At 38.1% G+C, this 14223-nt stretch overlaps 1 protein-coding gene across 1 annotated transcript; it reads left to right on the plus strand.

Moving 5' to 3' along the window:
- Positions 1 to 3902: 3902 nt before the first annotated feature.
- Positions 3903 to 9892, plus strand: tmx2b (thioredoxin-related transmembrane protein 2b). Its single transcript, XM_053334253.1, has 8 exons — positions 3903 to 4167; positions 4850 to 4910; positions 5221 to 5334; positions 5764 to 5840; positions 5986 to 6092; positions 6185 to 6250; positions 6354 to 6483; positions 8113 to 9892. The coding sequence occupies exons 1-8, from the start codon at positions 3979 to 3981 to the stop codon at positions 8287 to 8289; spliced, it is 921 nt and encodes a 306-aa protein (XP_053190228.1). The 5' UTR covers positions 3903 to 3978; the 3' UTR covers positions 8290 to 9892.
- Positions 9893 to 14223: the final 4331 nt, after the last annotated feature.

Below are 14223 nucleotides of genomic sequence, written 5' to 3' on the forward strand. Positions count from 1 at the left end.
TGTCTTCTAACTTTGAATGAGCAAATTCAACAATCACAAAAACCCTTTCTTTGTCAGTTGAGGAGATGAGCTCATAGATCTAAAATCAACATCATCAGAGGAGGCTACGAGTACAGGAAGCTGGCAGAAGCTAAGTACACATTTAATAACTTTTAAAACCTTTAAGGAAAATAATAATATCTTTATATCATTACGACAAATTAAACTACTAAATACACAGTTGAGAGTTTTGTTGAAATTGAAATAGGCTCAATAATTATAAGCACAACATGGACACTTCCTGTATTCATTCTATGTGAAGTTTTTCTCCTCTGTCATAGAATACAAGTCTTATATTAAAACTGCTCTTCAAACAGTGATAGAGGACCTATTTCAATCATTTACTGGTGTAAAAATACTAATGTCAGTATGCATTAACACATATATTATATATTATGACACATATAATAATAATAATGATAAAAATAATGATAATAATAATAATAAGAAGAAGAAGAAGAATGATAATAATAATGATAATAATAATAATAATAATAATAATAATAATGCAAAAGCAGGATGTTACTGTTGTAGTGGGGTTAGATAGATTATAAAGGACTGTAATGATTAGTTTCATTATAGTTCCATTGCTGGTTATTTTTTACTTTAATTAATACGTTGATTGGTTAGTTATGCAAAATAATCAGAAAATAATGATAACATAAATAACAAAAATAATTATGCTCAAATCAGATTTAACACCTTAACTCATACAATTCACATTTTAACACATTTTCAAATCCTGAATATCAAAAACTACATTTAATTAATATTAAGACTTTTTAAGGATCTGCAGAGAGCCTGAGCAAAGGTCAGGATTGGTTGAAGTAGAGTGTACCAGCAGGCAGTCAAAGCCCTCTCAAGGCCCGCTGAAATGGGGGTCAGTGGCTGTGGACTTAGTGAAAGGACTCCACTGCTGAACCCTCTGGAGGTGTTGTGGGCCTATCAGTGAAACATGGAGGAAACATGGAGGAAGGATGACAGTACTACTATAAGGAATAATAACATCAGCCCTACACAGTACAGCTGAATTATAAAGGGTGATGTCACTCTAAAGCAAATAGAAGAGAGAGATGTTTCTACCATATGATCATGGTGCATTCAACTAAATGGGAATACTGGGACATGAAATAAGAAGCATCCACACTCCATGAAGGAAGTTTTTTACTGAATCATGACACAGAGTTAGTCAGGTCTATTTTATTGGTATGGTCCAATATGATAGATCAAATATTTGCTTCAGGTGGTTTTACAAGCAGTGCAACAATAAAGCATCCTCTGTCCTGAGAGCTTTCATTTCAATAAGAAAAAGAAATCCCTTAAAAAACTTCAACAGTGAAAAATGTAAGAAGGTTTCAGGAAAGACAGACAAGAAAAAGAAAGTAAATACAAAGACACAATTATACATGGACTGATAACATCTATGAAGAATCTGAGTTCTTCATACATCCAGCATTGTGATGAAAAAAGTCAATAGTCAATAACTGACTTATTAGTAAATTATTATTATTATTATCATAACTAATAACTTTTGGTTTTATCTCACACCAACGTTTCTTACTCCTGCTCGCTTTTTAAAAAATATATATATATGTTGAAGTCACTTTTTCACTTTTAAATCTGAGTGAGATTATAATAATTGTGATTATCTGAAGATATTTCATGAAATAAAATGTATTGTATAATGTAAAATATAAATGAATGTTTGTTTCCCTTTTGATTCTTATTTCTTATTCATTACTTTCTCTATGCATTCTTTTTGGAGAATAATTAATAAGGAGCAAACATAAATCCCTTCTAACACTATTAATGTTTGCACTAGTCATACATGCAGTAAAATTCCATTCTGCTCATGTGAACAATCCCCCAAAAAACAAAGCAAACAGGCCCAGGTCTGGGTGTTCTGGGCTTACCCCCGAATCTAGTCAACTCCTAGATGCACCCTTGCTCCTACTGTACACTACATGATGTCTTAATATGACATTTGACCTTAGGAAAAGGTCAAATGTCTGAATCCTCTTTTAGCTGCTTCACTTTCAGGAAACTGGTGTTATACATGCTGGCTCACTGTCACACTGTCATGATGGCTGGGACACTTGAACAGAAGATAATGATAATGGTAGTTAATGTTTTGTGTTCCAAATATCTGCTGTGAAAAGGCTCTATTTTCTCTCTCTCATGTATATCTGAGTTTGTGATGGAGTAAAGTGATCCATATCTACAGGATCTACTTTACTTCTTTGTATATTTCCATTACAATCTTGGAGCTAGAAACAGTGTAGGAACACACAGTCTGTGGTAGGAACACACAGTGTATGGTAGGAACACACAGTGTATGGTAGGAACACACAGTGTATGGTAGGAACACACACTGTATGGTAGGAACACACAGTGTATGGTAGGAACACACAGTCTGTGGTAGGAACACACAGTGTATGGTAGGAACACACAGTGTATGGTAGGAACACACAGTGTATGGTAGGAACACACAGTCTGTGGTAGGAACACACAGTGTATGGTAGGAACACACAGTGTATGGTAGGAACACACAGTCTGTGGTAGGAACACACAGTGTATGGTAGGAACACACAGTGTATGGTAGGAACACACAGTCTGTGGTAGGAACACATAGTGTATGGTAGGAACACACAGTCTGTGGTAGGAACACACAGTCTGTGGTAGGAACACACAGTCTGTGGTAGGAACACACAGTGTATGGTAGGAACACACAGTGTATGGTAGGAACACACAGTGTATGGTAGGAACACACAGTCTGTGGTAGGAACACACAGTGTATGGTAGGAACACACAGTGTATGGTAGGAACACACAGTCTGTGGTAGGAACACACAGTGTATGGTAGGAACACACAGTGTATGGTAGGAACACACAGTCTGTGGTAGGAACACATAGTGTATGGTAGGAACACACAGTCTGTGGTAGGAACACACAGTCTGTGGTAGGAACACACAGTCTGTGGTAGGAACACACAGTCTGTGGTAGGAACACACAGTGTATGGTAGGAACACACAGTGTATGGTAGGAACACACAGTGTATGGTAGGAACACACAGTCTGTGGTAGGAACACACAGTGTATGGTAGGAACACACAGTGTATGGTAGGAACACACAGTCTGTGGTAGGAACACACAGTGTATGGTAGGAACACACAGTGTATGGTAGGAACACACAGTGTATGGTAGGAACACACAGTGTATGGTAGGAACACACAGTGTATGGTAGGAACACACAGTCTGTGGTAGGAACACACAGTGTATGGTAGGAACACACAGTGTATGGTAGGAACACACACACAGGTGACTTTGCAAACCTTCTCTGTAAATTCATGAGGCCCCTTCTAATAGGACAGGTATTGCGTTATATTACAGAGAACCAATCAGCGGTGAACTAGTTCCTGTCATGACCAATCAGCGCCCGTTAGAGCGCATTCGTCCGTTATAGCGCATTCGTCCTGATTGACCTCCGCACTTCCTTCCGCCCCTTTAAATCAGGATTTCTGCACAATACAGCCGACAGTAAACAGCAACGCTGAACCAAGCTACCGAAAGTTAACGGTTAACCGCTACTGCACAGGAAACCCGCCCTCCCACCTTCACAATAAAACCGTTCTTTTGGGGAGAGAACACGCGCCCGTGCTTGTTAAGAACGTGAAAATGGACTAAACTATAACAATAATATGATGTTTACTTAAAATACATTTACGTTTTAAAATATAAAGGCATTTTAAGGTAGTTGCGCATGACATGGTTTTATTTTTTAAATTTGAACCGGAAGTAGTATTCACGTAAATTGAACGCTGGTGAACGTCAGGCTAACACGTCGAGCCATTCATATTAAGCTAGCGGCTCCATCACTCGCTGGGCTAACGTAACCTCACTGTTTTCGGGGTTCAAGGTTCCAGAACAGCTAAGCAGAGAAAATGGCTCTGCTAACGCCGCTACTCGCTTTCCTCTACCACCTGCCGCAGGTGTACAAATGGCTGCTAAAGCCTTACTATATCGCTTCTCTCTTCATGTCTATCGCCTTCCTAGCCATTCGCAAAACGCCCGGCGTCTGCGACCACCTGGCCACGGAACGAGAAGACGGCAACTCCTGCGACTTCGACTGGGTCCGTAAAACATGCTGGAAAGTCACTAAATATGCTCGAGAAGAGTTAGCATCAGTTAGCATCGTTTAGCATCAGTTTGCATCAGCTAGCTGGTCAGCGGGTGAACACAGGTGTGGGTCGGTGGACGGTGACGCTACACAGGCCAAACTAGTATCTAATGTTACATACTGGAAGCGCTCACGCTTTTTCGCTCAATGACAGAGATACACAAGTCATACAACTATATTCCGAACGCAATACAATTATTTGTTTACTACATACGCCGTCTCTATACTACTTTTATAAATGAGCATGTGTTTAAATAGAGAAACATGGCACAGAACCGTTCAAAAATGTATTAAATGTGTTATTAAGTGTCCGGATTCAGCAGTGAATCCCTAATAAACAGTTCAAAGTCAAACATTCCACACTGTCAGATATACACCTCTTACACCGTACAAAACGTCTTAAAATATCAGATATCTCTATGGAGTTTGGTGTGACATTGTTACCACATTAAAGAGCATTGTCACCATTGTTAGGACTTTGAAGGACAGAGGTTTTCTTAATATTACAGGCGCCTGTGTTTGATAATTAGTTAGTAATGCTGATATTCAGTGGAGTGGAGTTTACTGCACCATAAATTAATTTTTATTTATTACTTGTTGTTTTTTACTGATAGCTGTTTTGTTTGTGTTCTCAGAGAGAGGTGGAGATCCTCATGTTCCTCAGTGCCATCGTCATGATGAAGAACAGACGAGCGAGTGAGTAAAATGTCTTCTGTATTATTTTACTCTGGATGTATTGGGACACGCTATGATGTTATATTGATGTCATGTTATAATCTGATGATGTATAGATAGTCCAGCCCTAACTATAAGCTTTATCAAAAAGGAAAGTTTGAAGCCTAGTCTTAAACATCTGTCCCCCAAATTTTTATGAAAATACTGGCAGTGTTTGAATTGTAGAAACAGTAATGTGTAACATCATTATTTCCTGGTAATGTAAATACTTTTTTGGCTCGAGCTCGAACAAAAACACGAACATGAAAAATGTGTGTTCATGTGTCGGCAGTCACGGTGGAGCAGCACGTCGGCAACATCATCCTGTTCAGCAAAGTGGCCAACGTCATCCTGTTCTTCAGACTGGACATCAGGATGGGTTTACTCTACCTGACACTTTGCATAGGTTAGTCCAACCTTATCCAACACACACACACACACACCAGCTGACACTTTACTGTCTTAAAATGCACGTCTAAAACCAGGGTCTCTTTCGCTCAATCCAACTTCAAAGATGAGTCTAGTAGTAGTAAGAATCTGTATTTTCAAGTTAAAAGACCAAATCAGCAATGAAGTGTGACCTGGGTGACATGACTCATTCCAACACACCATCCTACTGTCAAAATCACTCACTTGAGCACCAAATGTGTATTCATCCATTGCTGAAAATAGTTCCCAACAAATGTACTATTTCCTCTTGTTTGAGTAATGTTTGCTAAAAGCTACAGTGACCAGCTGTTTGAATCAGCGATGACATGAGCGCCCATATAAGCAGTACAGAGAACATCATCACATAGTCCTGATGTTATTCTCCTCTGTTGTTGGTGTGTTTCAGTGTTTATGATGACCTGTAAGCCTCCTCTGTACATGGGACCAGAGTACATCAAATACTTCAGCGACAAAACCATTGATGTGAGTAGAAGTTGGAGAATTTATAGTATTCATTTACACTCAGCTTGGCTACTGATGAAGAGCAGAAATCTTTGCAGTTTTTCGTTATTAAGAAATCAGGTGTGTGTGTGTGTGTGTTCGTGTGTGTGTGTGTGTGTGTGTTCAGGATGAGCTGGATAGAGACAGTCGTGTGACGTGGATTGTCGAATTTTTCGCCAACTGGTCTCCAGAGTGCCAGTCCTTTGCTTCTGTCTACGCTGACCTCTCCCTCAAGTGAGACTCCACCAACTCCTCCACCCGTTTACAATGAAGACTCAGTGAGATTAACAAAAGCAGCTTCACTTCTTCCTTTTCTTGTGCTGCAGGTATAACTGCTCCGGTCTCAAGTTCGGCAAAGTGGACATCGGACGCTACGGAGAGGTTTCTAAAAGGTATGATGATGCATTTCTGTTTTACACTGTTCCTCAAGTGTCTGAAGCTTTTTTTTTAAATTGTCAGCATGTTGTCTTGAACGGATGGAATTCTGTTCCACAGGTACAGGGTTTCTACGTCCCCGCTGTCCAAACAGCTGCCATCCTTGGTGTTATTCCAGGGAGGAAAGGAGGTGATGCGGCGCCCCCAGGTTGACAAGAAGGGCAGAGCCGTATCCTGGAGCTTCACTGAGGTCAGCACTGACACCACATATCTCATCTGACAATGTTAATGTATTAACTGTATTTTCAAATATAACAAAGCTTAATTAACTTATTCAGGACATGGAAGCAGTTTAGTGATACGTCAGTGTGACACCTTGAGGTTTCTCCTGAGCAGCAACTAACAGCTAATATTAATTAATACAAAGTGGATTATTTCAAGATTCAGTTTTTCAAGCAGTCACAAGTGTGATTGGTTTAAACTTAAAGCAAGGTGTCAGATTGTTTCAGAGTACTGTACATCCATACTAAGCAGGTAAATCTGTGAACATCTTTTTCTCTCTTTCAGCCCTCTTTTCAGTCTTTTTAAAAAGTAGTCAGCAGATTGAGAATGAAGATCATTGTTAGTTGCGACCCTACAGCTCTATTCAGAGAGTTCAGTTCAGTTGGTAGTACAGTACAGTATCAGAAATAGAATCTACTTGTACAGCACTTTTCTAAAGGTTGGTTACACCTACTCATTCAAGGCCTTTTCTTTAGTTTTTACTCATTTCTACATAGCAGAACAATACTGAAGACAAACAAAACTCAAATAACACATATGGAATCATGTTATAAACAAAAGTGTTCAACAAACTATTGCCGGTAATACCTCAACCGGCTTCACAGTCGTCACCTGGTCCAACTGATCCCAAACCATCTCAGTTGGGTTTAAGGTCATCAGATACAGAACTCGGTCAAACAAGCCTCACAGAGTCTGGAGGTGTGTTTCAGATAATTATCCTGGTGAAAAACAAATGATGGTCCCAATAAGAACAACCGTATCGCTGCAGAATCTTGTGGTATCCATGCTGACCCCCCAACCACCACACTTGAGGTACCAAACAATGCTCCTCTTCTTATTGGTCGCCCTCAGCAGTGGTTTCTTTGCACCCCTTCCACCATGAAGGTCTGATTCACAGATTCTCCCCCCAACAGTGGATGTAGAGATGTGTCTGCTGCTTGAACTCTGGGAAGCATTGAAGTGGGCTCTAATGTGAGCTGCTGGTAATTCTACTGAACATCTCCGCAGCAGATGGAACACTTTGTCTTCGTCTCCTAGAACCATCCTCATGAGAATCAATCCCATCACAGCGTTTGATGGTTTTTGAGACCGAACTTGAGGAAACTTTGAGAGTTCTCGAAATTCTTTGTATGGACTGACTTAAAGTAAAGATGGACCGTTGTTTTTCTTTACTTAGTTGAACAGTTCTTGCTATAATATGAGTAACTACAGTAGTGGAACACTACCTCAGCACAAAAAACACTTGTGGTCTCAAACACGTTAAGAAGGCAAGAAATTCAACCAGTTGACTTTTGACAAACCGCATGTGGTCAATGGACAATGCCAAGTGACCAACTTCACAAGGTGGTGACCAAGCATTGTTTTATTGACCAGAATGGTTAATTGATGGAGGCAGTGGTTGTTTTACTACATAATTCCATGTGTTATTTTATAGTTTTCTTCAGTATTGTTCTACAATGTAGAAAAGGGTCAAAATGAAGAGAAACTCTTGAATTTGTAGGCGTGTCCTAACTTTTGGCTGGTATATCTGGTTTGTTCCATGTCCCTTTACCTTCTCTACTCATGAGATATCTCACGCTTTGTCTCGTCTCTCCAGGAGAACATCATCCGCGAGTTTAACCTCAATGAACTCTACCAGAAGTCCAAGAAGCTGAACAAGTCCAAAGGAGACAAGATCAACCAATCCCAGTTCCCCCCCGTCCCCGAGGAGGAGGAGCCTGAGCAGCCAGGAGTGGACGAAGAGGAGGAGACCGAAACCAAGAAGGACAAATAAAGACGGTGTGTGTGTGTGTGTGTGTGTGTGTGTGTGTCTGTGTGTGTGTGTCGCTCAGCTTGGACCTCTGGATGGAACTCGTGGGTTCAGGTCAGCTCCTCTTTAAAGTGTCCAGTTTGTTTCTATCAGCAGGGGGGGGCTGTGTCAGTGTGGATCATCATACCCCCCCCCCCAAAGAGATCTCACTCTCCAATGAGAATGACTTCTTGTTAAAATGACCACAATAGGTCTTTCTCTGTGTTTCCAGCAGCGTGTCACTCTTTAACAGTAAGTGAACAGCAGAGCAGCTGTACACTGACCTCAGTCCTGCAGTAGAAGAACAAAGAGAGCGAGTGTACACTCTGTCAGAGCGAGCTGAGACCCAGTAAAGAGGGCTGAATGTTCAAACCTGCTCCACTATGTGAGTGTGAAGCCTGGAGGAAATGTGCTGTGCAGAGTCTTCACAACACATTTCTGCTGGTTAAAGCTGTGAAGGCCCCTCCCCCCACTGACCCACCGCCAGTCAGATTATTACTAATTAACAATGAGGGAGCAGTGAATGTGATGCTACTTGTTGTTTTTTCATGTCGATGTTTTTATGCAACTAATTTAATCCAGAGTAGATTTTTAAACTTGTTTTAACTGTATATTATTAATGAATTAATGTAAAGTAAGTGAACAGACATTCAGTTGATTAGCAGTGTTGAACATTCAGGTTCACCACTGTTTCTCTTCACATGAGAAAACATAGTATGGGAGCGCTTGATTAGTATCACTACAGCCGCATGACGGGTGGAGTTTGTCAGGTTCCGCGTCCGTGTTGATAGAACGTCAACTTTCTGTCATTCACACATTCCATTATTATTATTATTATTATTATTATTATTATTATCATTATTATTATTATCATTATTATTATTATTATTTTATTATTATTATTTTTTTTACAGATTCCTGCTCTCCTTTGTTTTGTTGGGTTTTTTGTCCAGTGTTTGCCTCTAACAGAGCTCAGCTCTTAGTTAACATGTCATGTTGCCTCCACTCATGCTGTACATTCATTCATTCATTCATTCATGTTAACCTGTCACATGTTTCCTGATGTGGAAACATCTGCAGGTTTTCTGCAAGCTGAGCAGTATTTTATTATTTGGGTATTTTGAAGCCTTGATTAGTAGCAGACAGGAGATAAAGATAGAGAGAGAGTGATGAGGAATAACAAGCAGCACAGGTCCTCGTTCTGGTTCGCTGTCAGCGCCTTAACCTAAACCACCAGGGTGCCCTAGGGAACCAGTATCTGATTTGTTTCCATTGAGTCTTTGATTTCAGTTTCACTCACAGCTCCCAAAATTGTCATCAAGCCACCAAATAAAGAAGTCAAGCATGAAATGAATGTTGATGATTGTTAGGAGCCTTTTTTTATTTCCTCTAACAGCGTTTGCAGCTGTTCACTAGAAGAAATGATCTGCAGTAATTATTGATTACTTATTAATTTCATACGTGATCATTTTCTAGAAGTTTCCTGGATTACATTTCATTTGGTACTAATTATGAGAAAATGTGATTCTCCTTTTTTTAAAAGAAAAGCTTCATTAAATCCAGACTACTATTCATTATTATTATACACATTTATAGCCTCAGTAACTGTTGGGAAAATACTGGCAGGTGATTGGATGAACCATCTGTCTGTCACTGTCTTTCCTTGTGAGGAAACCTGATTGATGAAATGAAGAAGTCTCACACAGCAGAACTCTGTTCCTCTAATCATTTGTACCAGATGACAGGAATGTTCTTGGAATTTTTTGGGACATTATAGACCCATAAAATATGATACTATATATATTCAATCACAAATTCTATCAAATAACTATCAATAATATTCATCAGAAATCACCCAAAATCCTGTCTTCATATCTCCATATGGAGTCACTCTGCGTGCTGGAGGTCAAGTGTTTGAGTGTTTATGTAACATATCATACATCAGTTTGTCATTTAATGATACAAGACGTGGATTTGATCCTGGTCCATGTCTGATCCACAATCCCAGCACATTTTCTTTTCCAATCACATTTGGAATTTTCATGCCAGCCAATCAAATGATGTCAAACACCTGTCCTGCATATTGATTGGGTTTTTTAGCGTGTGATTAGCATGATGAGGATGAACTGAGAGCATGTTTGCTGCTGATATTAATGAGATATGGCATTCCATGGATTGTCTCACACATTCTGTTTGTGTGTTAGTTAATTCTTTTCATTTGTAATAAAACTGATCAATGTTGTGTTTCCTGGGTTGAATAAGACTATTTAAGATATGATTGAATTTTTCCTGTTTTTTTTTTTTATTCCTTTCTAACATTCCTAATCAGGACTTTAAGCATTCTTTCCTTTTGTTGCACTGAACTGTTGAACACATCCACACACTGTTTAGATTAATTTTATTAAGACTGAGTTTATTATTATTGTTTTACTAAAACAGTTTGTGTATTGATTGATTTTTGTAATACTGTTTGATTGAAGCTGCATTAAGGCTTGTATGTATATCTGCTCCTCCACATTAATGGAGAAGTCTGGCCTGTTTTTTTGTTCTTCATGCAATAAAAAAAACAATCTGCACATGAACAGATGAGAGCTGACTTCATTCTTCTTCTCAGTGTAATGTCTGTATTATTTCCATATTAGAAAATGTCACTACCTAGCTCCTCCGCTGTAATAAACAATCAGTAATAGTCTCAATGACTCCATCAGCTGTTTGGTCCAGAAACACTTGAAGTCCAAGTCTGTTCATTCCTGCTGACGATGTCAGTCATTAAACCCAGGTCACAGTCTTATAGGCTCAGTAACAGCTGGACACTGTACGTTTTTGCACATTTTATGCAAGAGGAATTATAAGGACTATTATCATTACCTGACCAACAATCCAAAGATCTTCCATTTACTGTTACAGGACCGAAGACACCAGAAACAACTTTTAAGAAGCTGGAACCAGAAAATAAAAACATTTTCTTCTTACAAAATGACTCATAATAGTTATCAGTTCATTTGTTAGTTGGCAGGTGATTAATCAACTAATCGTTGCAGTTTAGAGTTTATAAATGAATCAGAGTAAATGCACTTTATAGTCAGAACAGAATCAGTATATACTATAGTACACGTGTGCTATGGCCTATAGTTCATAGCTCTGCATGGTTCAGGTATCTGGCCACTCTAACACACCTGATTCTAATAATGAACTCATTATTAATCAGCTGAAGGTTTGATAATGAGTCAATAATTAGAATCAGGTGTGTTAGAGTGGGCAGATACTTTAAAACATGCAGGCAGGAACTCTACAGTAGCAGGACTGGTGACCACTATGGATGTAACTTAACTGCTTCATTTCACATCATTTCACGTCTGCAGCTGGATCAGAGGAAAGTCTGGCATGAAATACTTCAGATGGTAGACACCACAGTTTTATAAAGAGAAACACAAATTGTGCTTTAATGTATACAAATAGAAACTCAATGTTTTTTAGGTTTTGTTTTTTTCTTTTATAGGATGTGAAAAACATTGTGTGGTAGAGTCACGTGTGCAGCTGATCCCAGTCTACCTGCATTGGGAGCTGCAGTGCTTTTATAGATTTGTGTTATTTGGTCCAGCTGTTTTTTTACTCCTGATGTGAGCGTCTACCACTCAGTTTCTTTCTTTTATAGGATGTGACATTTTAAAGCTCAATATATCAAAATGTGGCACATTATATTGAACAGGAGGAATATTCTTTATTTTTTAAAGAATATAGTTTTGTTGAGCTCAAAAATAAAAATGTCAAATGATATTTAAGTTTCTTTTAGTGATTTTGATATGAATGGAAGTGATTGTGTTAAATCATGTTGTCTCATCACAAAATCTGCCAGAAGGCAATTAATATATCAGCAAACAGCAAATTGTTGTCCATTGAATGAATATAATATTGTATCATGAAGAAACTTGTGATTTACACCCCTAGTGACCACTGCTCTGTGTAATTCTTCTATTTTAAGCCTGCATGTTGTAAAGTTATTGAAAATGTCTCTGCTGCCCCCTGCTGGTAGTTTCAAGGGACACTGAAGCTGGCAGCAGCAATGCATACTGACTGCTACACATGATCAACAACAATAAACTCATCTACTAACAAAGTAATGTTAGCATCCTGCTGCCACAAATACTCACCACTACACCAAATATGGATTCATCCCTGTGTGAAAATAGTTGTTATCCATTTGTTTGGGGAAATTATAGTTTAAAATAAAAGTGAAACCATAATGTGTGACTTGTTTTAATGACTCATCTTCAGTAGGAATGAAAGGGATCGGGTTTTAGTAGTACAGGGACAATATGGAATGTAACTAGTTTATTGTTTGTGATGTTGTGATTGAATTAAAGATTGAGTTGAATTAACGTGTGAAGAGCTACAACGTTCAATAACTTTGAAGTTTATTATCAATCCTCTAGCCCCTCATCACCACATACAAACATACATACATCCACAAACACACTCACATGAAGCTGTACAGTTACACATATGTCATTTCTTTGATTTGAAAGCAGCCCGTGTCTTCACCCAAACACACAGCCCGCCAAAATAATGTGCTCGCTAACGTTTGGCTACAGCCCACCGTTTAATCCGCCGTCCGTTCCGCTCAAACAAAGAAGAGTCTTCAAATGACAGCAAAATAAAACAAAGCAAAATAAAACTAAAATGAAAATACAATTTCTCTTCGTGTGATGTCACAGATTTTAGAAAACAGCATTTGTGGTGGTTGGTATGAAAGACTTGTAAGACTTTGTAAATAGAGTTTATTTGTATATCCAGTGATGAGTAACGTGGTCCTTGTGGGGTTTTTTTGCTATTTGGTGTCTCAGACAAATAAGACAACGTGGTTAAAAATGTAAACTTAAAGGTGATTAAAGGCCATACTTCCTGTCTGCTTTATCACTTAGCAACAGCTGTTAGAACATTAGAACATGAGTTCAAACACTCAGTCTGAGTTTCACTGCTGCAACAAATGACTGGATTCTCAAGTGGCAAATAATGATGGACAGATGATAGTGAGCAGGGAAAGAAAGACAAGTGTCCATCATCATCATCATCATCATCACTACTTTAAACATGTCAGACCAGGAGCCTCATTTATGATACGTCTTCTTTCATTCAGATTTTGGCTTCATCTTAAACCTGTGTTACACAGACATAAATAAAACATTATAAATTCATATTATTTTCCACTTTTCTTTTTCCATGTACTAAATACAAAGTTCATTACATTTGGGGGAATTATCACAGTCTCAGTGATTAGTAACAATATTGTATTGATTTTATCTTCTTGTACATTTTCAGTTTGATCTGATTTTACTGTCTTGCGAGATTTTCTTGTAAAATTATTTAAATTTGATGTAAAAAGAATTAATTGCATTACAGTTTTGTTTTGTATTTTCTTTTACATTGACTTTTTTCATAAAATGATCACTTTTACTGGTAATGCTTTCCTGTAAAATGATTTACATTTGTTGTAAATGTTTTTTCATTGCGTCACCGCTTCGTTGTGTATTTTCTGGTAAAGAAATAAAATGACAACTTGATGTGCTAATGCTTTTTTTATTATCTTGTTAAATGAATTGTGGATTTATTGTGAATGTACATTTTCTCTATGAATTACAGCTGTTGTGTATTTCCTTGTAGATTTACAGCTTTTTCTTTCATAAAATTATAACTTTTACTGCTTTATTGTAAATTGATCATTTCTCATATAATCACTTTATTCATATTTCTTTGAAATTTGACTTTTTTTCAAACAATTAGAAGTTAATCTTGTAAAACTATACATTTATTCCTGTAATATTTGACTGAACAGTAGCCCTAATACTCTTCCATATGATTTCCATGTTGAATAAGTGATTTAAAGTCCTGACTAAAGCTGTTATATAACAGTGAGAGCGT

Source organism: Scomber japonicus, chromosome 2, assembly GCF_027409825.1.
Source record: "Scomber japonicus isolate fScoJap1 chromosome 2, fScoJap1.pri, whole genome shotgun sequence".
NCBI classification, from domain to species: Eukaryota; Metazoa; Chordata; class Actinopteri; order Scombriformes; family Scombridae; genus Scomber; species Scomber japonicus.